The sequence below is a fragment of the Pundamilia nyererei genome, unplaced genomic scaffold, assembly GCF_000239375.1.
Source record: "Pundamilia nyererei isolate P.nyererei 1_Seehausen unplaced genomic scaffold, PunNye1.0 scaffold00027, whole genome shotgun sequence".
Lineage (NCBI taxonomy): Eukaryota > Metazoa > Chordata > Actinopteri > Cichliformes > Cichlidae > Pundamilia > Pundamilia nyererei.
The window spans coordinates 3,513,848-3,540,467 of record NW_005187428.1 but is presented as its reverse complement, the minus strand read 5'-3'; the positions used below and the strand labels follow the sequence as shown (position 1 = coordinate 3,540,467).

The 26,620-nt window shown below is 39.3% G+C and overlaps 1 protein-coding gene across 1 annotated transcript; it reads left to right on the top strand.

Moving 5' to 3' along the window:
* Positions 1-100: 100 nt before the first annotated feature.
* LOC102198872 (plexin-B2-like) lies at positions 101-26,309 on the top strand. The gene is made up of 20 exons (XM_005728168.2): positions 101-108; positions 896-989; positions 3,863-4,060; positions 5,330-5,515; positions 6,596-6,732; positions 7,086-7,186; positions 7,523-7,752; positions 9,648-9,829; positions 12,677-12,743; positions 13,174-13,320; positions 14,452-14,608; positions 15,441-15,541; positions 16,952-17,036; positions 17,446-17,597; positions 17,843-18,003; positions 20,586-20,733; positions 20,921-20,985; positions 21,114-21,189; positions 22,629-22,703; positions 23,281-26,309. The coding sequence occupies exons 1-20, from the start codon at positions 101-103 to the stop codon at positions 23,383-23,385; spliced, it is 2,475 nt and encodes an 824-aa protein (XP_005728225.2). The 3' UTR covers positions 23,386-26,309.
* Positions 26,310-26,620: the final 311 nt, after the last annotated feature.

Sequence of the window (26,620 nt, the reverse complement as noted above, 5' to 3'; positions counted from 1 at the left end):
TTTTTTTTTTTTTTTTTTTTTTTTTGCTGAAGGGAGTTCCAAGGATCTACTTTTCATATTCACTCTGAAGTATCTGAAATATCTACCTAATAAGACCAATATGACCAAGTACTAAATGCATTCTGTACATACATATGGTCTTACTGAGTAGGTATGATCAAAAATTCATAGTTGGATAAGAAACTCTCCCTCTCTGACTTGACTAACTCTGTTATTTTGCGAGTCCAAATTTCCCCAACCTGTAAACCTCAGAAGTGTGAAAATGCCATTCTGATTACTGTCTTGATGGCCAAAAATAAGAGAATAAGACACAGGCTGACTTTTACTTTTGAATATGTGCTTTAAAATAAAAAGAAAAAAGCTTCTAAGTTGACATTAGTGACACAGGCAAATAGGATTGTTCTGTATGTAGAAAACTGAACACTTAGAAACTTACCTGCCTTGTTCTTTGCCCTGCAGATTTCTGTCTGAAGCTTTGGGAAACCTTAATAATGTCATTAAACTTCTTGTGTTTAAAACTAGGATCTAGGATTTTTTCCTCCAAGAGTTGCTGAGTGTGCGTGCGTGCATTTAATAGTGATTGGCTGAAACTGGCTGAACCATTGCTGCTTTTGGTGTTGTAACAAACTGCTTGATAATTGCTGAAAATTGATGCATTTGATGGTTCCCTTGCTTTTTCTGCTGCAATTCTGACACACGATTAGGTACACTGACTAAAACAACAGACGACAGTTTGTTTTCATCTCCAGTGAAAATCACCCCAGGTGCATTTTAAGAACTGTCTGTCGTCCTGTGAGCTTGTGCTCTCGTCTTTGTTTGGCTGGGAATACATTTGATTAATATGTATTTTCCTGTGTTTTTGGTGTGAATAGATATGTTTGTTTGTGTGTTTTAGTGGAGGGAGGAACATTGTGGTAACCGGCTCCGGATTTGACATAATCCAGACTGCAATCATGAAGGTCCAGGGAGGCAACTGGTCGGCTTCAGAGGTTCCTGTTCATTTTCCGTATCTTCATCTGAGTCAATGCACTGATGCATCTCTGACAGTCATTATCTTAGATCTTCTTACCCTTTCTCCTAAATGTTGCTTTTTCTCCCATGTTTTCCCTCTCTCACAGTACCACCACTCTTCAATTCCCCCACTTCTCATGAACCCCAACTCTAGTTTTGATTCATTCAAACTCTGTGAAGCATTGCAATTAAACGAACACACAACAATAAACAAAACACACATGTCCACTCCTCCTTGCTGCCACTGATCAGTGAGATTTTATAATACTTCATGTCACTTCCTGAGCCATAAATCCCTAAAACCTGTAGGATTGCAGATATTACCACCAATGTTTCACCCTCACCCAGAATGTAACTATGGCCCTCGTCCAGCTCAATCAGGTAGGACTGACTGTGCCAGGGAACTTTAAGGACCTGCACACAGCTTGCCACCGTCTGCCCTCCAGTGTACTGGGCAGTCTTAAGAAGTAGCAGTTTTGTTCATTTAATTTAAAGGAAATGATTTTAAACCAGAATCAGGGTTACTGAAGATTATGTGCCTGTTTCACTCTTCACGATTTTACTCCCGTCCCAGCGAAGTCCCCTGGCTAATTTTCTGGCTGCCACAAACTAGCAGTAGATGTAAAGTGTTATCTCAAAGACCTTGGTTGGTCAGCCTCACAAGCTTCTCTTGGTTTAAGTCCATCTCTGAGCCAGACCCAAATATGAGGACCCATTATGGCTGCTGGCATATATTTAAAAACATGTAGATTTCTAGGTCAAGTTGCTGACCTGAACTTTATTTATTGTGTGTGGTTTTATTCTCTGTAAAGACCAACTAGTTCTTATTTTGGATTTTAAACTTCCTGAGAGTCCTTGAGTCTGTGCAGCATATGTTTGTAGTTACAACCTAGATGGATTTTTATAGACTTCTAAATCGCAGTTGATTGGACCGCAGAAAATCCTACTAAATAGTTGCTACGAAATGTTTACTTATACCAAATGTGACTGTTGCACACCTAATGGAGCCAACAAAAATAACTTTTTAATGGATGGATCATGTTAAAGATCCAGCACATACCTATGGTACAGTATTGTTTGTGCTGTTGGCAAAGTGATGTACCTAATCACACTGAGAAAAGTTCCTTTAAAAAAGGGGTTGGTAGAACTTGTTTATCTAGAAGATAAATATGGGACTGATTTAATATTTATATACAGCAAAATGCATTTACGTGTATGTATGATTATGGGGCCTCCATTGTCTAAAAAACAAAAGTGTGCTACAGTCAGCCAGACACCTTCCCACGATGTTAAATGTGTAGTGAAAGATTGGTATGGATTTATATTTGTTCCATCAAATAGAAATCTATATAATGTTAATAACATTCAAAAGTTATTTTGAAGACTGGACTAATTCACATACCTTCAGATCTCATTGTTTCAGGTACATTAATGCAGTGATTTATTCAACATTAAATTTTTGATACAGTCTCTAAATAGAGTAAACTATTTTTGTGGGTCCCCTGGAGTTCTTTACTAGTCCTCTACTATATAAATGTAATTGTAGTTCAGGTCAGGTGGTTGCCAGGCAATGTAATGTTGTCATAATAGATGCCATAATAGTCAAATTAAGTGGATGCAAATTAGATGCTACTGCTGTCAAATGAAAATGATACAATGCTTTTATGAAGTTTTATATTTGCATATATGCAAAAAGTTGGTCATTTGCAGTTTGATTGTAGGTGGCTGCTAGGCAACATAATGTTGTCAAATCTAATCTAGATAACATGTAGCTGTGTGCCACATGTGGATGCTGAATCCTGATTGTGTAGGAGGAGTATACGGACAGATTTGGCATGTTATAGTAGTGAGTGTAAATATACATTCAAAATGCCTTCAAATGGGCAATTTGCAAGATTTTTAAAAGGTGAAGGGGAGAATTTGAAGAAATTCTGGTTTTGATATTATGCCAGAGACTTCTGTGACGTGCTTCTTCTTTCAGCTGCTCACAATAAGCATTAGAGAACCCGGTCCCTGCGGAAAGGTGTGAGTGTGTCTAAAATTGGTAGTTTTACACGTATTTCTATTGTATTCTACTTCTAAACCAATTTTAGCCCTGTGTGAATCACTATTTAAAAGACAAAATATTTCAGAAAAAATATCAAATTAACACCTTTTATTAACTTAATTATTAGCCTTATTTTCTGAAGTTTGGCACTTGAATTTACAATGACACCCTGATTACAGTCCAGATGTTTCCTAACCACCTATTGACATGTTTAGAAAGAGGGTGAGTCCCAATCACAGGATATTCTACATTGTTACACTGCACACTAGATACCAAAACATAGGAATTACCGGTACTATTATGTCTGAAAACTTAAAATGTGTGTTCTCAGTCTTTCTGTTATGTATTAATAATGACATTTTGACGCCTTTGCTTTGTTCTGTTGGAAAACTTTACCTACTTGTAGAAACGTGGAGTTTAGCTGTCATGCACGTAGTGTCGAAACAATGAGAGTGACAGAAATATCACCATCAGTCCAGTTAATCACAAACAAGCATAGAAAGGCAGTGGAGGAGTGACTCAGTGTGAGTTATGATTCATCAGAGGCCTCATTCTATGATTGAAGATTGAGATTTTAATAGAATGACTGAAAAGACGCACATCATTTTACCTTCCCCATTGTACCAAAACAAGCTTTTTCTTCCCCCCCACAGTCTATTACCATGTATTATATTCACTCCAGTAACGCCCAGTGTTTGCATTATTATTTTTAGTGCTGCTCCATATTTTCCATGCTGTAATTTCCTGCATTTTTTGTCATGCTTGTATTTGTAAAACGCTTTACTGTCCTTCTATCCAACTCAGCTTGCCCATGAGAAGAACGACACAGTCATCCAGTTTCAGTCTCCAACAGTAAACGGCTCCTTAAACCAGCACTTGAAAACAGTCATCAAGCTGGACAACTGGGAGAAGGAGCTGAAGCCCTTTCACTACCACCCTAACCCCAGCTTCAATAATCTACAAAACAAGATCATCACTGCGAACAGCATGATTATCGTTACTGTGAGTACAACCACAAGGTCACTTTAATGCAGTTGCAGTACTATGTTTTCCCTTTTTTTCCTGAAGAGTCGGTGTCTGCTGTGTGTCCTAATTAAGACAAACCGTCTTATTATCTGACTTGAGGATAAAAATGGAAAAGATGCTGAGTTGCATTTGCTGCACATTTGTCATTTGAGCTCAGTGAACGCTTTGGCTTGGAAGCAAAAAAGATTTTTTTTTAAAAATGTTCATTTTGTGATATAATAAACACGCTTTTAGTGTAATGCTGTAAAACTGTTTTATGACAAACACTGCAGGGTCACAAAAAGATTAACACCAGAAAACGCACGGGCAAGTGTTTACACAAAAAGTAGTTTCGTAACACTTATCTGAAATCATGCAGTGTTTTTTGGGCATGGGCCCCAATTAAACAAAGCTTTGTTTTAAGTGGTGTTAAGCCAAATGGTTGAAAAGCCCTCCAAGTCTACCCACGACTACACATTGTTGTTTTAGCCACAGTATAACGAATGTTCATCTTTACGATAGCTAATCTGACACTTTGTGCTCTCGATATCAGACAGTATGTAGATGAGCTAGTAAATAAAAACCCGGTTTCTTTCACTTTTAATCTTTTCATCATCATGGATTTATTTTCTCACGTGTTTTGTAGCATTATTTTTACCTCTCAAGGGTGCCACTTCTTCTTTTTAAAAAGTCCAAGGTGACACTTTCACATTGCTTGTTTTGTTTGACAAGTGCAATAGAGCATTGTCACAAAAGGCAAAGATATGCAACAAACAAAAACGACTGAGAAGCCTGAGCCAGAAAATGAATCGATTTTTCTTATAGCTTATTTTTATGGCTGTTTTGAGCTCCCAGAGTATACCACCTCAAAGTTTCTGTTGATAAACTCACTTGTGGGGAAAGTCATATGCAAAACGTGTAAAACCTTTTCAGTTACTCAGGCGCTGATTAATTTAAGCTGGTTTCACCTTCTTCCAGCCGATATTAGAATAATTAAATGTCTGTAGATCCACAAGTGTGCTGCAAAATCTCAAGAAATTACTGAGAGTGAGGTGCTTACAATAACTCCAATCTTTATCTTTTTAATTACTTTTAGCTCATATTGGAGCAGTAAGGAGCTGTCGTACAGCACACTTCCTACCCATTACTCATAAAATGCTGCCGATAATGTTTTCAGTGCTCATCGTAGGATCTGTCTAATTAATTTCTCTCCCATGTACTTCAGTCACTGCCCTTAGAGCCTCGCATTCACTCTTCCCCCTGCAGGGTCGGGGATTCTCCAAAGCGATGACAACTAAAGAAGCACAAGCCTTCGTAGGCGACGTTCAGTGTGTGGTCAACACCCTTCAGGATGATAAGCTGTTCTTGGAACCACCTTCCACCACGCCTCGTGCTCCTACTCGCTCCAAACATCAGCACAGAGAGACGGGGTCGGAGAATCTGGAGCTAATGGTCAGAGCACACTAACAGATGAGTCCTGACTGATGATCACTTATTTCAGTGAACGTTTTAATGCAACACTGTAAGATCACTGCTTCATAAATAAAAGTACTCGCCTCAAAATCTTAGTATGTTCAAGTTTTAAAGATATCTCAACTTTAAGTACTCAAAATAATGGTCTGTACTGGATAAAGGCTCCTTTTGGATTCTATGTAATCGTTTATTATAATTATACTGCTCTATGTCATGCGTTACACACAAGCAAGCTTCTTTTTAGCCATTTATTTGAATCATAGACAAATTACTAGGCTCTTTTCTTTCTTTTTAAAAAAATTATATTGTTTGGTTTGTAATAAATAAGGAAATGATACGAATGAAGGCAGAGGACACTGGGTACTACTCAGGCTATTAGATTACGGTAATGGATAGTGGAGTAAAATACAGCATTAAAACTGAGCAAAGAAATCTTTCGTGCCCATGGTCTTTATCCTTGTACATGTACCTCAACTGTGTACTTCAGCAAAGTACTTGAGTAAATGGACCATTGCAGATCCATACACAGACTTGAAGATGAGAGCATGCATGCATCATGAACCTTTACTGTTCTTCTCCCGGCAAATCGTCTATACAATTTGAGATCCAATTTTTTTTCCATTGGTTGAACAATTTTCATGTAGCTACAGGCTCTATAATTGCCTGTAATTATAGGTAAGCCACAACTATGATGAATACCATACCTCTCCCTGGGTAATTCTTATTGTTATATGTCAGCGGCTGCTTAAAGAAGTGACACCGCTAGACTATAATCCAGCTTTTTCTATATTGGTATCTGCTGCTGTTGATAAAGTGTCAGACTTGGTACGTTTATGTAATTATCCTCTTTATGCAACCCTACCAACCTGAACATACATACTTTAAAAATACTTTTAAGGTCCTAGAGCTGCTTTAGCCGAGTTGACGGTTGGAATCTAAACTATTCACATTTAGATTTAATCTTTCTACTTCCTCCCCGGTATCGTCCGGTCTTTGCTTTTGACTTTGGCTAAAATGTGGAGAGCTTGTGCAAATGATAAGATTTTTTTCTTTCTACAGATCAAGTTTGGGAAAGGGGAGTGGGTGGTCGACTCGGTGCAATACGAGACGAAGAATGATTTCCCGCTCTACATCATCATCCCTGCTGTCATTGTGCCCATGCTGCTCATCATCACTATCTCTGTCTACTGCTACAGGTGAATTGAGCTATTTTAGGTTAACTTTATGCAGCAGGAGCACACAATTGATTGTGTTTTTTTTAAGAGTATAGATACTTCTCCAGTCAGTCCCAGCTTTCTGTTTGCTAGTTTTTTGTTTTTTTTTTAAAAACGACTTTGTTTGTTTGTGTCTGTTCCAAGAAATATGTTCATATTCATAAGAAATTATTAGGAGCACACCAACAGCGACTGCGTAATAAGAACTAATAGATACCTTGCAGCTAAGTTAGTGGCCAAAAGAAAAGAACCTCTTTGCAACAAGTTAACATTCATCTGTTTGACCTTATTTTCATGATGCGTTTTCTTTGTGTGTGTGTGTTTAATCTTTTCAGGAGGAAGAGTCAGCAGGCAGAGAGGGAGTATGAGAAGGTGAAACACCAGCTTGAGAACCTGGAGGAGAGTGTACGAGACCGCTGCAAGAAGGAATTCACAGGTATAAGCTGTGCAGCTGTGCAGAAGTGTCACAATATTGCTAATGTCCCTCTAAGGATCCGTGTTTTTAAGAAGCTGTAAAGTAATGAATTGGTTAATAGCTCTGATTAAATGCATAAATTCTCCCACTCAATGTCATCTTATCATCATTATTAGAAGCCGCTTTGCAGTAACATTAATAGAAAACAATATTTCACTGTTGAAATCATTTTCCTGGCAATGCTCTCCATTTTCTGCCTCTTGCAGCATCGTAATTGAGACAGACGAGCAGTGTGAAAGTGACAAGAGTTGCTTATTAAAAAGAAACCATGTGGTGTTTTTTGTTTCTTTCTCGCAGACCTAATGATTGAGATGGAGGACCACACCAATGACCTGAATGAGGGACGAATCCCTTTCCTGGACTACAAGACGTACACAGACAGAGTCTTCTTCCTGCCCTCTAAGGACGGTGCCAATGATGTGATGATCACAGGGAAGCTAGACATACCAGAGGCTCGCAAGGCCACCGTGATTCAGTCTCTCAACCAGTTCTCCAACCTCCTGAACTCCAAGACATTCCTCATTAATGTAATTATACTGCACACGCATCATCAAATTGTCAGCTGTGAGCTCGGACCGATAATGCCTGCTTACAGAGAGTTTGCAGTCCTTTAAAACTGTGCAAAATCAAACCTCCAAACACTGAACAATGCTGGATACATCTAGATTTTCAAAGCTTTCTTTTTAGCTTCACTGGGACCAGGACTCTGAGGATGTCAGAGTCAGTTGGTACACTTCAAATAGATCACTATCAAGTTTTACAAAGACATTTATGATTCTAGGATGATGGATGGCTTTGGTGATCCCTCTAACTTCTCTAATAATACCACCAGCAGTCTGGGATTTGCTTGTCTGAGTGAAATGATGCCGGTTGCTTGAGAGACTGCACAGACATTACTGTACCCCACAGGATAATTTGGAAAAACTTGGGTGTTCCAGTGACTTTTCCTCTTGAACTACAGTCAGCTCAGAAAGAATATTTCAACTAATTTGGGCTAACACAATAAGAAGTACTTAAAAAATATTGACATTCCTATCAACCTCAGCTGTAGTTTGTTTTTAGTGCTAAATGGCAAATGCTAATTAACATTACACGAGATGATAGTAATGTGAGACTATTATACCTGCTAAATATCATGCAGCTTGGATCATTTTGGCATTATGACTTTAACATTTAGCTCACAGTAAAGACTCTCAGCTTGCAGCTAGCACAGATTTAGACTCTTATGAAACATCAGTCAGTCTAAATTTAGACACGTAATCACTAATGTTACTTCATATGTTATATAAATGTCAGTCACTGGAGGCTTATTTCTAAACTGCATTATTTCAACTGCTCATCCAAGTGAATCCAAACCCATCAGAGCACCATCAATACCAGAGTCCTCATGCATCAAGTTTCAAGCACAGTGGGTGAACAGATGTCGAGAAGGGTGAAGAACAGACAGACAGATATAAAGATTGGCCTATTAATTCATGAGATGTAGCATACTGTATACCATAAATGGAGTTGACTTGCAAAAGTGGCAGCATTGCAACAATTTCCTCTGAGCTTGCCAGATTTGCACCACTGCATAAACTCTCTAGGCATAAGCTGATTTACTGAGAAAATCACAAATGTAGTTGTGGAGTTGTTTCTGAATGAACTAAAGTGGCCTTGTGTAATGAAAGAGGTAAATCACTGAATGCACCAATACAGCTCTTTTATATGTATTTAGACGACAGTGGAGGTTTGTGGCACAAGGAGTCACGAGGTGGCTGTGGTAATAGGACGGGAGAAAATAGTCTTGAAAGGCAGCAGGATAAATGCAGGGGAGGTTTTCTTTTTCACTAGCATTTCTGATAATATGTGTGTGGGGTTTTTTGTTTTTGTTTTTTTGAAAGAAAAAAGAAAAAAAAAGAAAAGGTCAGATCCAGCCATTACCTTGGGCTACTTAGCTAAATGTTTGTATGATACTATATTGATGGTGTTTTTAAAATGGGCTGAATACCTCACAGATTAAGGATCTATTCTAACTTTAAGCCGCCCCCTTCCTTTGAATTGAGCACTGTAGTGTGTTACAGTTTTGCGGCATATCTAGAGTAATACAAGCGAGAGGCAGAGGACATAGCAGAGGGAGACGTGTGAAGATTCCTGTTAATCCAATATTGCTGGCACAGAAACAGCCTCTGAGGTGCTAACTGCACTTGTGGGGTGATTCCTCTTCCACTAATTGGTATCATTTCTAAGCCACAGTATTTTACAGGGCAGAACTAAATTTACCTTGATAATTATAATTTTCACTAGCATTGGTCTTTTGATAATTTAAAAGCATATTATGTTGGATTTGCTTCTGTGTGTGCTTCATCACGATGATTAATTCACCTCATCATTTGCCTCCTGTTTCTGTGTGTGTATGTGTGTGATTTTTGTGTTTTTGCAGTTTATCCGTACCCTGGAGCGCAGTCATGACTTTAACGCCAGGGCCAAGGTTTACTTTGCCTCCCTGTTAACAGTAGCTCTGCATGGGAAGCTGGAATATTACACCGACATTATGAGAACACTGTTGTTGGAGCTGATGGAGGAATATGTCAACAGCAAGAACCCCAAACTAATGCTGCGCAGGTGAGTGTGGTCCAACTCTCTATTGCTTCTTAATGGTTCTCCTGTATTGCTTTCAGGCTTAATTAGCACAACATTTTTACATAGCATGAATCCAAAATGTTTTGGTGCTTGCTTCCCATTCAGCGCCTTGAAATCTGGTGCAAACATTCATATCCTCTTTCTAGATCTTTCTAGGTCAAAACTGTAACAGTAAATACCTGCTTTTTGCATGCTAACCTACTTAGCTCTGTGTGCTGCTGCCTCAGTCTAGCCTCTCGGCGCCACTCTTCTGGGTGGACTCTTAGATTTGTTTAGCAGTAATTGCTCTGAGATTGTAAAATGTCCTCTTTCTGCAGTTTTGAAGCAGAGTCGCTCAACTCTGGCACTGATATGAACCAGTTGATGCGGACTGGGATTCAGTTCAGAATGCAGCGGACTGTTTCATTCTGTTGCCATGTTTTCTGTTGAATTTTGTAAAGACTTACTGTAGTCCATTATCAAGAGCCAGACTGCTCCATCTATTCCACTCTTCTTCCATCTGCTCATCCTTCTGTTTTTTCCTCTTTTTTTTGTTTTTCCTCATTGGAATCCAAGTAAAATGTGCTGGACAATTTTCTTTCTTCTCTTTCATCTCGTCTTTGTCATCTTCACCTTCTTATCCCTGCTGATTGTAACTAAAAGATCAGCTTTAGTGCTTGAGCCAGCGTAACCCTAACCCAGATTCTATTTTATTAGTTTGACTTTCCAGCTAAGTGGAGACTGGTTGTAAAATTTGGGTTGGTGTGAAATTATAAGTAATTATTGTTTTGCTAAAACTGACCACATACTGGTGAGTTATTTTCTGTCACTAATTTGATTGTTTTAATAGTAATCGTTCGCTATATTCTTCCTGGGCAAAATTTCAGAATTTCTTTGTGAAATTTGAGTCCATAAACATTCAGCTTATTAATCTGATTGAAGTAAATAGCCTTAAGAAACGAAGCTTCCAGATTTTGGTGTTCTTTGATCTTTTTAATGATCATGTCAAGGTCAAGTGATCCATTGACTGCTGCTTCCCCTCCCTCAGCAGGACACACTTGTCTGACGGCACAGTTGCTTATCGTTTCTGAGGGGCAGTTTTGTGATCTGAACTATTCCCTGTGCCTAGGCACGCTGTGACTGACTGTTATGCAAGTACACATCTTAATTATCCCCCAATGGAGAAGCTCATCATGCTGATTAGCCCATTGTGCCAAAACAGACCTCCTTATATACAAGATATCTAATTAGGCATGCTATGTGCATCAGCGAGCATCACCAGTGGATAGTTGACATTTTGATGGGATATCTGTCAAATGACCAATGACATGAGTTCTGAATAAAAATATCTTGACACTGACAAGCTGTATATAATTCGAGGCCCATAAAGTCCCACAAGATGATTTAAAAAAATATAATAATGGTTATGCAAGTTATTTATACTATGCTTTTTATCAAAGCCTTTATTTATTCTGTAAATAAATGATAAATGTCAGAAGGTCTTTTCATATTGCGCTAAGAAGTAGTCTTGGCCCCCTTCCTGATTTCCTAGTTTTTATACGTTTGTCGCACTTAAATGTTTCACATCATTGAACAAAATTAAATACTACAAAAACGTAACACAAATAAACACAAAATGCAGTTTCTAAATTAAGGTGTTTATAATTTGGGGGGGGTCCAAACCTCTACATGGCCCTGCGTGAAAAAGTGATTGCCCCCTAAACCTAATAACTGGTTGGGCCAACCTTAACAGCAAGGTTGGGCCAACCTTGCTGTGGCATGACCTTTTTAAGGTCATGCCACAGCATCTCAATCAGATTCAGGTCAGGATGTTGACTAGGCCACTCCAAAGTCTTCATTTTGTTTTTCTTAAGCCATGCACATGTGGGCTTGCTGGTGTGTTTTGGATCATTGTCCTGCTGCAGAACCCAAGTTGTCTTCGGCTTGAGGGCACCAACAGATGGCTGGACATTCTCCTTCAGGATGTTTTGCTGGATAGCAGAATTCTGGGTTCCATTTACCACAGCAAGTCCTCCAAGTCCTGAGGCAGCAAAACAGCCCCAGGAATTTTTTCCCCTTAATAATAAACCTCTTCATTTAGAAACTGCATTTTGTGTTTGCTCGTGTTTGTCTAATATTTAAATTTGGTTGGTGATGTGAACCATTTTAGTGTGACAAACATACAAAAAAATAGGAAATCAGGAAAGGGGCAAACACTTTTTCCACACCACTATATATAAGCTCACCTTATGCAACTTCAGAGGCTCTGTAGTGTAGACTTTCCCCTTATCAACAAACACTATATAGACAAAAGTACTGGGCTGCATACATGATACACCTACAGGAGGCGCTCAACCATGGAAATCCTGCCAGGAAGCTCGCTGTGCACAGGGTTTGCTGATGTTAATGCCAGAGGATTTTTGGAACTCTGCAGTTATTGAGTCAGCGTGCACCTTAGCAGTCAGCAGCCCAGCTCCGGTCTGCCACATTGTGGCTAAGTTGCTGTGGTTCCTAAATGCTTCCACTTTACAATATTATCATTTATTACTGCATGCAATGTCAAAGAGGGAAGAAATTTCACAAAGTGACTTATTGAAAAGGTGGCATGCTCTTACAGTGCCATGCTTGATTTTAGTGAACTCTTTCTTTCACACACATGACTGCATGGCTTGATTTTATTGGAACTGGAAAAACACCTGAATTCAAAGATTAAAAGGTGTGGCCCAATACCTTTATTTATACTGGTGTCTGTTTCATGCCGTGTCTCTTGATATGCAGTATTTTACACTAAATAAATACATTTTATTTTCATAATAAGAGTAAAAATAACTCAACAAATATGTTTTTCAGGTCAGAGACAGTGGTGGAGCGGATGCTGTGTAACTGGATGTCAATCTGCCTTTACCAGTTTTTGAAGGTAATGCAAGTTTTGGGTCACTGGAAATGATGCAGTGACTGACAGGAGATTGATTTGATTTGAATATTTTCTGGTTGCAGCTCTGATATGTTTTGATTTTAGTAGCTGTTCCATGTTACAGTGAACTTTATGGTATAGACTGGTGGTCTGAAAAATATAGATGTTGTTCAATACATTTTTTTTAAGAGTGAATATACTTTATCAGTTATTTTAAAAAAAAAAGTATGATCGCATGCTTCAATATTAAACTGTGGGCTTTATGGATTTCTGCATTTCTTTCATTAGTGCTCGTGTTGAAAGTGCCAATTTATTTGACTTTTAAGCTGCTAATCACAACAATTAGCTGCTTTACAACAGCTGTGTCAAGCTAAATGGTTTTGTGTGCCTCTGTGTGTTTGTGTGTGTGTGTGTGTGTGTGTGTGTGTAACAGGACTCTGCAGGCGAGCCCTTGTACAAACTGTTCAAAGCCATCAAGCACCAGATTGAGAAAGGCCCCGTGGATGTCAGAGTGAAGAAAGCCAAATACACCCTCAATGACACAGGCCTGTTGGGTGACGACGTTGAGTACTCTGTCCTGGTGAGATCGACGCGCACACACTCACTCACTCTCTCTCACACACACACACAGACACACACACACACACATGCACATGCACAAACACACACAGAGCACCCCTCACAGTCAGTCATAGAAATTCAGAAACTCAGCGTCATAAAAACTGCACACTCTGCTTCAAGATTGCATGGTGTTTTGTGCCTGGTGAGCAATACATACACACTGTGCAGTTGCCGTGGTAACCCCCCCCACCACAAAAAAAAAAAAAAAAAAAGCCCTGAGGCGACTGCCCGCTTTTGTGTGACATCCATTTTCAGTGTCAATGTTCTCAGCTCAGAAATGACACAGCCAACACAATCCAGCGTAGCAGGGAAATGTGTGGCTTAGGTTAAAGTCCTACAAGTGGGAACAAGTATGGAGTACAAGCCACCTCCACAACCTCCCCTCAACCTCGCAGCCTGCACCTGCTCTCCGTCCATTTGGGCAGCTTTCAGGAGTCAGGAAATGCCCGTGTGTCTCGTTTTGATATTGTGTCTCGGTAATGGAAGCTAATATGAACCCAGCTGTTTTTTGTTAAAGTCAGCACAAATAAAAAGACCCATGGGTAATGGCGTTGTCGAGGACAATTATCAAATTAGCGTGAGTTACACGTCTCCTTCTGTGATGGATTGCTTTCTGTGATTGAATTACATAGGGAGGAGGAAAAAAAAAACGCTTGACAGATTTCAAAAGCAGATGCATTGCTTCCTACTGGCTTAAATTTACAGCGTGCTACTCTTATGCACTTTATATGCAGCTGGGCTGATAGGGTTGCCATTGTGAGTGTATTCCCTGGCTCACATTTGAAAGCGTTGAATGGTCAGTTATTTCTAACAGAATTGGATGTGAGAGGCGAGGCGGGTCAGTTGGCTCCTGCTGAGCTTTGGTCATTAGCTGGCCAAAAGTCCTGTCAGGTGTCACCAATGTGTGTCTGTGTGTGTGCTTGTGTGCTTATAAAGCCCTGTTGCTGTGACAACAACATCCAAATAGAACTTGGCGTGGGTGGGTGCCTGGGTGCTCTGACCATGTTTGAATATCTCTGCATGTTTGTATTTTATTAACGTAGGTGCACGTTATCAGCGTGAGGTCTTAATGTGCGATTCTGTTTGTCAGACCTTGCAAGTGCTGGTTCAAGGCGAGGGGCCGGATGTTACGCCCGTCAAGGTGCTGAACTGTGACACCATCTCGCAGGTGAAAGAGAAGATCATCGAGCAGGTGTACAGGAACCTGCCATACTCCCAGCGGCCCAAAGTCGACAGCGTCACCCTGGGTGAGTAAATGACGGCCACCTAAAAAAAAAGCAGATGAACTAAAGCAGGAACGTCAAGTAATGCTAAATAATGTAACTGTTTTTTCAGTCTTAAGTGAAATTAATTCATAATTAAATGAGAAGTGAGTTATCTGAGAGGGTGAATAATTATTTCATTTCACATGTATTCAGTATATTTTATTATTTTAATAAAACAGCTTTTTATTTCAGTTTGTGGAGTAAAAGAAACCAACTTAGCTTAGAATTTATTCATTGTCAGCAACATGAAGAAATCGTTCATCCCTAAACAAAGCTATGCTCGCTACTGTAATCAGAAACCTTGGGGAGTGACTTGAAAGGCTAAAGCTCCACAGACATTTTCTAACTTCAAAGTCATTTTTTTATTCCCACGCACGCTGTAGATCTCATTCCTTTATACATTTTAGATAAGCAGAGATCTATTTTCTTTCAGGCTAACTGCCTTGTATTTGGTTTTAGTTGTAAATGAAATGCAGACGGTGGTGGGCTCAGTTATGCAGAATGTGTTTGGGTGCAAACTTTTCTATTATGTTTCAATTATGCAGAAACTACTGACATGTGACTTCTTCACCCGAGTTCAGCCATATAGCTAACAGGCGAATTTAATAAATGCATCATTAAATCCCAAGAGATAACTGAGCAGATAGCTGCATTCGTTAAAGATCACATTATTACAGTGTAACCACAGGACAGCCGCATCCCAGGATAAAAGTAATTGAAATAATATAAAAAAGTATTTTATTTGAAATGTTTTACTCCCACAGCAGAGATAACTTGCGTTTTGAATAACGGTCTCATCCTGCCTTCATCACAGAGTGGCGCCCTGGCTCAACGGGCCAGATTTTGTCGGATCTGGACTTGACCTCCCAGAAAGAAGGCAGGTGGAAACGCATCAATACTCTGGCACACTACAACGTGAGTACTGCAAAAATTTACTATGGAGTAATAAGAATTGAAATTACAAAACCAAATGACTGGGGTTCAGTATCTGATGTAAATCAATGACCATTTAATGTGCATTCAGTTCGAATGTATAATGTAATTTATATGTAGAGTTTCTATATGTATTTCTTTTCTTTTTTTTCCACAATAAAAAAATGTTTATTTACCTTACTTTTTTACCACCAATTTATACCTAATCTCTCAGTATAAATAAGTATACATATAAATACTTATTTATATATAAGCATTTAAACTTACCTTTATGTAAAAATAAATTGCTGATACTTGTATCTTTGCATACTAGAAGTCTCTTCTCTTGGTTATGTCTTTCTATGCAATCCTACATTAAGCCATTTTAGTTTTTTCTTCCAAGTATTTTCTGCAATAAAAAAAAATTAGCAAGATGTATGGCAAGGACACAGCTTTCTGCTTACAAAGCCACATTGTAATGTGTTGTTTTGTCAAACCATATAAAATTGCAGTCATGCAACAGCTCACATGTGACCCTACCTGAGGAAACAAGATTAAGATTTCTTTTTTATAAAATATGTATGAAATGCCATAGCAAGAGAAAGTAAATGTGCGATATGTTCTCAAGGATAACATTGGAAGCTTCCTTTTATCTTTTTATATGACTCTTTAGTTCAAGTCCAACAACCATCTCCTTTCTATGCCAGTAACTACTAAGCTGTGTAAAAGCTAAGAGAAAAAAAGCTTTTATCCTTAAAGTGCTGCTTAAAGATTTCATCATTAACTTTCATGGAGTGTATAGGTGTTCAAGATAGATCATTTACGATAATGTTGGCCCAAAGAATATGCTATACAATAGCACTGTAATAAAATTCTTCACTTTTTGTTTTTATCACCTACAAATTTTAATTTCTTACCTGCGAGTCCCATAGCTTTCTCTTTGTTTGGTCTTGTTGGCTCTCAGTGGTGACAGAATGCCACTAAATCTTCTTGGCACTGTATTGATCCACAGAAAATAAAGGTCACTCGTGAATATCCCCTACCTGTTCTGCTTTTCAGCCACTTAAATCCGCCTCTTTTAAAGGTGCTCGAGTTTCTTTCATCCTACCTGCTGTCTCGCTGTTGTTCTTAGACAACAGACCTGCTCCTATAGATTCATTGGCTGTGTCAGGGTAGCGCTAATCACAGTATTTGTGGGGTCAATAATAGGTTGACGCCAAAGAAAATGGCCTATAAATATCCCAATAAAGACTCACAGTTCGTGTCCGCTCATTCGCATTGATTAGGAATTAGATCTGGGTGCTAAAAGGCACTGCTGACCACAGTCACAGTAGCTATTAAATTCAAAGGTGTGTTAAGTTTGCATCGTTGTGTGTGTTGTCATCTAACAAAATGATTGACTGTACATTCCAGGTGCGGGATAACGCCACATTAGTTTTGTCCAAAGTGCAGCACACGCAACAGAACTATGACCAGAATCAGGAAAACCACGAGGAGCGTACGTATCTCTAAGTACACGCATGCCGTGCACATAAACACACACGTGTTGAACCCAGAAGGACACAGATGAAATGTGTACTTGAGAGTTCCTGCCTTTGTTTTGTTTCTCCGGGGTTTTTGTCCATATTCCCACGACCAATTAACATGCTAATACATGTTGCTTTATTTATAACACGCTTTGAGATTATGCAGAAATAGTATGTCCTTTTATCTTCAGCTTTTTTATGTACATTTGAGAGTATTTGATGGTTTAGCATTTCTTCTTGGATAGTCTCATTCAAATTCAGTAGACACACCCTCTCATGTTTTAATTTTAATCGTCTGAATGTTTTCTGTAAGCATGTGCATGAATAAATCAGAAGCAGAATTGTCAAAAGAAAGTTTACACCAGTGTTTTCCTCCAATAGGAAATGCTTTATTGGAAGATGATAAAGTGTTTCACTTGGTGAGGCCAACAGACGAACTGGATGAGACCAAATCTAAACGAGGAAGCATAAAGGACAAGTCGATGACCAAAGCCATTACAGAGATCTATCTAACAAGACTCCTTTCCGTAAAGGTACAACAAAAAAAAAACATTTATGCAATTATTACAGTAAATAGGGCACTGTTACACTGACTAAACAGTAAAATTCTGCTTTACAAACCAAGGTTTTTCCAAGTTAAAGCTATTTTGGAAAGAGCCGAAAATGCACAGTAAAAACTTGAATAGCTGTACTCTCCTTGCAAATAGTTGTGCCTCTGGTATTTCTGGCTGTGCTCTGTGTCTCTGCCCTGTCTCACATTATTTGTGGCCCCTTTCAGGGAACACTGCAGCAGTTTGTGGATGACTTCTTCCGCAGCGTGCTGTGCTCTGGGGCAGTGGTCCCACCAGCTGTCAAATATTTCTTCGACTTCCTGGATGAGCAAGCGCTGAAACACAACAATGTGGATGAGGAGACTATCCATATCTGGAAGACGAATAGGTAAAACAACAGGTCGACTGCGTACACTAATGATCACTCTCAGAGTTCTTTTTGTATGCTGTATGTTAGTATGTGGATGTACTCCAAGTATCAAAAGTACAAAAGTATTTGTTTCCGGCCTCATTCCATGAAATCAATCAGTCCACATGACTCCCTCAGAATAAGCATCAGACAATAACTATTTCTGTGTTACTGTCCCCAAAAGTACATATGAAGTACTATTTTTCCCCAGATTTTATGGGCCCGCATAACTTTATAAGTACAGGAGATAGCCACTTAAACTTTATTCTCACCTGAAAAGCAAATTTAAGCTCTTTTAAACACTGGAACTCACTCCAAGTGTTGCAATGTAAAACAAAAATCTTGTTTTTATTTGCCAGGATTTTTTTCTATGACCTACTTTATGCATCAGTATCAGAGAATACATCACAGTTTTTCCACTGCAGCAATTTATTGTCTAAGATTTAGAGTAACAGAAGAATCTGTGCCTGGGATTTATTTTTTTATTTACTAGAGGACAATTTAAAAAGTGGATTTGGGGTCATTCTCAAGGGTTTTATCTGTATAATATTTTGGACGTAACACACTGATCAAATAGGTTTAGGTCCTAAAGAAGTTTTCCAATCCTTGCAATCAGAGCATGGAAAAGGGTGGAGATCACAGAGTGCTCCTCTGTGGCTCTATGCTCCATGTAGTCAATATAGATATCAGCCTTTGCCATTAAGGGATGTTAGATGGTCATTAGCAGCTAGTTCATTGTTGTTGATGTTTCCTTCCCTGAGAGGCATTTTTCCCCACTTGCTATTAACGGTATTTCAACCAAATGTGTATAATTACTACATCTTGTTCCCTCCTCCTTAATAGAACAGGAAATTATGCAGATAGTTTCATACATTTTGACAGTACCTTTTACCTAAATGTTTAAAGTAACATGTTGTATTAGTGGACTATGGGAAATCTTTTCATCTTCAGTTTAATTATAAAAAAATTTAATCAATATTTTCTCCCAAATTTGGACTGTTCATGTATTATTGCCATTTTTGCCGGGAGAGGGGGAAAGTATTTGCTTTCCCCCTCTTTCCTCTTCAGACCGGAACCATCTGAGCACCAAACTGATTGGCTGATTCAGTTAATCTTAATGCTTTCCATTAGATACAGGTTGTTGTTTTTTAAATTTAAATCAGAAAACCAATGAGTAGCTATAACTCCCGAAAATGTAAAATAGTAAGAGCAGCTTTCTAGGATAATTTTGTCTTAACTATAGTGGTGCAGAAGTATGGCATAGTATGAAAAAATGCATCTTGAATGAAATACAAGGACCTCTCATTTAGATACGACTGTGGTATACAATTTCACAACCAGTCCACACAAACACTGCTATCCGATTTCATTCCCACCAACAGAAATCCCACTGCCTGAGACACTGTAACTCTCCAAGAAATAAAACTTACTTATCCCAGAATGGACAGAATACAAATGCCCAATTTCAACTTACTTAGTTTGCATTTGCAATCCCCCTGCTCCCATGTGACATTTAAGTGCATAAATTAGTGTCACGTCGGCTAAGGCTCAAGCATACAAGACGACGTGTTGCATGTAGATGCCGGTGATTGACGCAAGGCTGGCAAGAGAGCAGCCACACAAGGACAGAAGATGAGCGATTTAATTACTTACTACACTCCACACCACACTCTGCATCCGCCCGTTCTGTTTATCAAATCAACTGAGGGCCATGTACTAAATATGAATGTGTGTATGAGGCATAACAACAAACAAACATGGTAATTATGTCCCAAGCTAATTTAATTCTGTGATTATGACAACATTGCTATTTTTATGCTTCCATTGTATTCTCACGGCAGCCTTCCCTGGAGATATTACCAAACCAGTATGAATTTTATGCGGTGCGTTTCTTCTCTCAGATGGCAGAAGACGTTCTCACCGATTGGGGAGGAGTTTTTTTCCTAAACTATTGTATTTGGTTGTTCTTTTGAATGTAAAAGCTGATATGAGTTTGGAAGAAAGTCTGTGGAGTTTGTTTTTCCGTTCAGGGGGGAAATTAGCAAGACCGTTCGAGCATTGCATTATGTAGTCTGGGCTTTAAGTTGTTAGGCTGCAGAGGAACCTCAGAGGTCAGCTGCTTTATCATTTCTAATCATTGTTTGTTAGAGTAGACAAGCGTCGTTGGATGTTGCTTTGTGCAGATCCCTTTAGTTGTTAAAAAAAAGTCTTCAGAGATAATTTTTTTTCTTTTTCATTTAATTTTCTGTGAACAGCAATAGTTCTCACAGAGGTCAGCATCGTGTGAAACAGTAATATAAACTGACAGTCAAGGGTATTGTTCTGAATAAACTGACACCGACACGAAAGGCTTTTCTCCATCGCTGTTATTATCTTGTACTGCACTCAATTGCACCTCAGGCAAGTGCTCTCACACATGAAATGAAATGCCTCCCTGACTTAAATTAATTCATGGATGTAATGCGGTTGATGAGACACCCCCCCCCTTCTGAAACAATAATACCGATAACAACCAGTGATGATAGACTGATTTCTTGCCCCTCTTTTTAATACCCGTGCAGCCTGCCTCTGCGGTTCTGGGTGAACATCCTCAAGAATCCCCACTTCATCTTTGACGTCCATGTGTCTGAAGTGGTGGACGCCTCACTCTCTGTCATCGCCCAGACTTTTATGGATGCTTGCACCAAGAGTGAGCACAAACTCAGCCGGGTGAGTGGAAACGAATGGACAAGAGGAGGGAGGGGTGGGAGAATATGAGGTGGAGGAGTGAGGAGGAAAAAAGGAAGATGGGTGAAAAGATGGACAGAAGATGAGAACAAATTTGATTATGTGAAAAGGTTATAGGCACGTTAATTTAAAGTGCCATTTTCACTGAGTTGTATCCCTCCCCCTTTAGGACTCGCCAAGTAACAAACTACTCTATGCAAAGGAGATCTCCACCTATAAGAAGATGGTAGATGAGTAAGTACTGGCAGCACTTTCCATCTGTTATCATTGGAGACTGTAATACCTTTTTTTAAATATCAGTTAACATAATGGAGCAATTACCACCTCTTGTCTACTCTTTATGTGTGTGTCTGTGTGTTTAGTTACTACAAGGGCATCAGGCAGATGATATCTGTCAGCGACCAGGACATGAACACTCACTTGGCAGAGGTGTCACGGGTAAGGAATACATCTGTCATTTTTGAATAGAACACAATAGAGTAGAATATCTTCATTGTCACTGTAACATGTGCAGTTAATAAGTGCAATGTCTATAGTGCAGAGATCACTCACAACAGTCATAAAACTAAATCTGTAAATTGCATAAAACTATATAAGAGATGAAAAAAAAACAACTTTTCTCCATTCACCTAAACTGCAAAACCCTCCATTGCACACAGCACAATCATGTGGACAATGCAGCATTTAATGCTTTTACAGCTCTGGGATAAAAACTTGTCTTGCTGTTAATGTTGCAATCCTTAAGGTTTCAGTCTAGGATTATCATCCAAAACATGCTTTTTAACATCCCTCGAGTGTGGGTATTGAACACATTTAAGATTGTTGGGTTTTTTGGTTTTGTTTTTTTAACCAAATGCCCCCGGGGACTTAGTTATTGATATAATAAGTTAAGAAAAAGGTATTTCCTTTCTAAAGACGAACTGCCAACTCTTGAGCCACGATCGTGCCAAGATCGTGGCTCAAGAGTTGGCAGTTTGTCTTGTAATCGGAAGGTTCGAGCCCTGGCTCGGACAGTCTTGGTCGTTGTGTCCTTGGGCAAGACACTTCACCTACCGCCTACTGGTGATGGGCCGATGGCGCAATATGGCAGCCTTGCCTCTGTTAGTCTGCCCCAGGGCAGCTGTGGCTACAACTGTAGCTTGCCTCCACCAGTGTGTGAATGTGAGAGTGAATGAATAGTGGAATTGTACAGCGCTTTGAGGTTCTCAAAAAGCGCTTTATAAATGCAATCCATTATCATTATTATTATTATTATTATTATTAAAGCCTCTTTTGTACTGGCATGTCAACTGTGAGAGATTCATGGTCCACTTTCAAGTCCATAATGTTAAAATATTTTTTTTGTTCCATTTATTTTGGGTGTTTTTGTCTTTAATTGTCAGCAGATAGGATAGGGTGACACAGGAAACCAATGGAGAAAGTCATAATTGAATCATATTGCATTGATGTGGCATCCACATAACATTTTCCACAGGAAGGACTGTATGAAAATTGTATTTTTTACTTACTGCGCCAAGGGTGCACTTTGCAACTACATGCTGCTGAAAACAACAAAAGAGGAACTGGTGTATTTGTTTGCACTGTTGCTGAATTAACTCAAATGGTTTTAACCAAAAAGCATGTCAATAATTGACTTTCTTTATATTATAATATGAAAAACAGGATTTGAGTTTATGAAAATCTTAAGGATTATAACTTTAATGCCCGGTGGCATTACATATCAGCATTGTTCAGAGGCTTATTTATGTGTGTGCAGTAATTCTCATTTGCTCCGCCACAGTTTTTAAAGCCTGGGTGTAGTTTATTCAGCTGGGTCCAGGTTCGTGGTTTGGTTGGATTTCCACTTTAACCTTTAAATTTCTGTTTATGTTTTTCAGTCTCACACAGACAAACTGAACACACACGTGGCTCTCCATCAGCTTTACCAGTACGCCAGCAAATACTATGATGGGGTAAGAGGCCCTTCTTTTTCCTATCACACCCGAAGGAGGCTATTCCACTGAATGCACTACTGCCCACTATATTATTGGTTCTCCTTTTTTTTCTCTCTCTCTTCACTCTTGATATGCCAGAAGAGTGATTGTATGAAATTTTAATTGAAAGCATTTCTGTGGGATGTGAATTGGAAAATTGCTCTGGGAATTGATTTTTAAGAGTCCATTGTGCATTGCCACTTGAGGTCACGAAAAGGGGATAAACAAAACCTAATGAACAAGTTGGATAAACAAATGGGGCTGTCAGTCTCCCCTAAGTGGGACTCGCAAAGAATAACAGCTTATATGACGCGATTGCTGATGTCGAATAACACCATCTTCTCCTCCCACTCTCCACCCTTCTTCTTCTTCTTTGTCCTGTGCTTCTTCTCTGTCCATCCCCCTCCTCCTTGTTTCTTTGCTTTTCCGACATTACCTTTATGCCATCCTCTGTCCAACTCTTTGTCTCCTCTCTATCCTCTACACCTATTATACCCGACATCTCACTTTTTTTTTTTTTACTGTCCTTCTTACCTTCCTTTTTTTTTTTCCCCAGATCATCGCTTCTCTGGAAGAGGACCCAGCTGCCCAGAGTAAACAGCTAGCCCTGCGGCTCCAGCAGATAGCAGCCGCCCTGGAAAACAAAGTGACTGATCTCTAACCCACTAAGTGGAGGGAGGAACCAAGGGAAGGGGGAATATCGCCAGTGACTACAGGGGCTTATTTCTTTCTTTTTTTTCTTTTTTTTTTAGTGAATAAATTCCAGAAATGAGGAAATGTGAGAAATGGGCGTGTTTATTGTACAACTTGGTCCTGGGGTAATTTTCTGTTCTGTGTGAAGTAACAGACTAATAAAATGCAGAAAGAGAGGAGACAGGAAGAAAATGGTGGGTTACACTGTCATAGGTACGCCTTAAAGCTCACTTGCCAAACCTTAAAGGTCTGCGCACTCATTCATGCTTCACTGAATATTGCTCCCACAATGCAGTGCGGCAGAACTCTCTCTGAGATTTAAGCCCCTCTGTGGAGCACTGGCATAGGAGATAATCAGATGTTCAATTTCTCTCTGTGTAAAAAAAAAAAAATGGTTTTAAGAGTTGTATTATATATTTTTTTTATCGTGCAGTCTTTATGCGGAAAGCTTTATAAGAAAAAATATCTTTTTAAATGGATCACCTTGTGGTGCGGATAGTGTTTTTATTAGCCTGTGTATGCGTAGATGCCTGTGTGAAGTACTTGTGGAAAAAACAAAAAAGAGTGTGTGCTGCTGAATTTAAGTGTGCGTTTGGGTGGATTGCACGTGTGCGAATGTGTGAAATTGTGCGTGCACACACGGGATGCCTACTGTCAGGCGCGAGGGTGACAGGACGCCTGCTTTGTCGTTTTAATTCCCCCATACTCAGTAACACACTGGAGCCTGTGCTCTCAATGAGCTTTATGACAGAGACCAAAGGGTCCTCAAAAGGACGCTGGTTAATCTAGCAATGTACAGGCTCATATGAATGACAGATCACCAGGCGTTTCAGAAACATTTGAGTTATATTCTTTTTCTTTTGACTCGGATTTGGTTCCGGCTGGATTGCCTGTTGTGCTCGTGGAAATCGATAATAGCACAGTCTGTCTCCCTTTATTGTACAGTGCCATGAAACATTCCACTTCAACTAAAGCACAGAAGGACATTTAATACGTTTTAAAGATATTATAGTTAAAGACTGTGTTTAAGTTTTTTTTCCTTTGCTATATTGTTTTATTTTTATATACATATATGTATCAGCAAGAAGCAACCATTTTTCCTGCCACAGATTCGTGTCACTCATATTAGCCCTGCAATAATGTCAGTATACCATGAGCCACAATCAACAGTTGCATTTGCTTACTAAAGTAGCAGTTCAGCAATATGTTAGAAGACTATTCAAATTGTTTTATGCATTGCTCATGTTTATGATTTTTGTACCATATTTTTAGTATTACCCTTGTAATGTTCCAAATAGTCATCACGAATTCTGCCTCTACAGCTATGAAATAGCCTGTCGCTGATGTTAATAATTTAGATGAGATTCAGTCGGTACTTAAATGGCATGCTCTGAACAATTATCGTGGATTTAGCCTCTGTATGATGTCGGGGGAGGGAGGGGGGTTGTTTGGTTCAGTCGTGTACATAATTGTTATATTAATTGGGTTATTGATATGTCAGTGTCAGAACCGAGGTGTCGCCAGGGTAGGTTGGTTATTTCTTGGGCCATTAGACGCCGTCCCTAAATTGTAGGCCTTGCTGTTGACAGATGATTTAATTGTACTCGCTGTATCTGATCATGGGTGTGTGGATTTGACGGCGCATGACGCTCTCCACAGCCCCAAGAATGTTAATGATTCCTGCCTTCGCTAGAGAGAGGTGTGCACAGACCTCGAGCTTGCCTGCCTGCTGTCTCAGCATGGCACCCTGGCATCCCGACCAACAGCACTTGGCACTGCCCACTCAGCGCAGTGCAGAGTGGCACTCTGTATAATGGAATCAGCAGGGGAGGCTTTTGATCTTAATTGCATGCCAACTGCAGGCTCCATCCTTGTCTCCGGTGTTGTTTACTGCTGAGTCCTTTCTTACTGACAGAGTTGATGCAAGAAGCTTCTTTCAGAGCCTTTCTTTCACCAAAAATGTGCCTTATATAGGATATTACATATATTGTTTCTAAGTTATTCTACTGGTAACCTAGGTGACTATGATGATGATAGTGATATAGACACAGCAATGTATTTGGACTTGTGATCTTATGTGTGCTGTCTCAAATGCTAGATGCCCTGCTGCAGCCATTTGCGTGCCAATAGGCTGAAGATGTTTCAGTAAGATTTCTTTTATGGTTGCAATTTTGACGTGTGCATTTCCTTTGGGTGTCTGTGGTGTGTGCTTAGTAGGACTTTGGTGGGTAAGGCAAAAAAAGAAAAAAGAAAAAAAAAAAGCCAAACTGATTAAATGTAAAACAGTGGCCAATGTGATTTGGGTTTCCCTTGAAAATGTCTGGCATTCCTAAATTAGTCTGAAGCCAAAAGGTTATCCTTATGTAGATGGATATGCGCAAAATTGTTCCAGTTGTGTTCATTTTTTGCCCTGTGTTTCTCAGCTGTTCCACAGTGTGTACGATAAATGACTATCTATACTCGACAAATGACCGTTCTTACTGCTGTGCAGTTATTATTTTTATTTCTCGTTTCCTATATCATATAAATCTTTGTAAAACGCGTTGAAATACTGTATTCTATCTGTATAATCCTATGCATTGAGTCCTGGGACAAAAATAACAAAAGTGAAAAAAAAAAAACCTGTTTGTGCAGTTGTCGAGACCTTTTTTTTCCCCATTTTGAAACTTGTGAATGTGCTGTGATGATAAAAGAAACTGGGACGCTCCATTTTCAGTACAGGACCATCAACGGAAGCCAACATTTTCCTTCACATCCGAGGCAGCTCAGAAGATTCTTGATCTTGTACCTGATCTGGTTGTACTGGATGAACTTAATTTTACAAAAGTTGTGTGTGGACGGAGGGTTACAGGTTTCATCATACACTCCTCCGTTAATAAACTCAGAGACATATACGCTCTTCATATCTGCTGTGTTTCTTTCACCTTCAGCATATTGATTTGCTTCAATTTGACACCCACCTCTCACGAATAATGCATGAGAAACAATCACCTTGGATGATAGAATAGCTTTTTCCACTGCTGAAGGAAACTCTCTTTTGTGCAAGTCTTTGGTATTCCTGCATGACCTTATGAAGACAACATGCACAGGCAAGAGTAATGGTGGGGTTTCTGAAAATTAAAACCACCATAGCCCTATTTATGAAGAAGAGGACCAAGTGTCAAAAGCTGACAGTTTTTCCCCCTTATCACACATATTCCTTC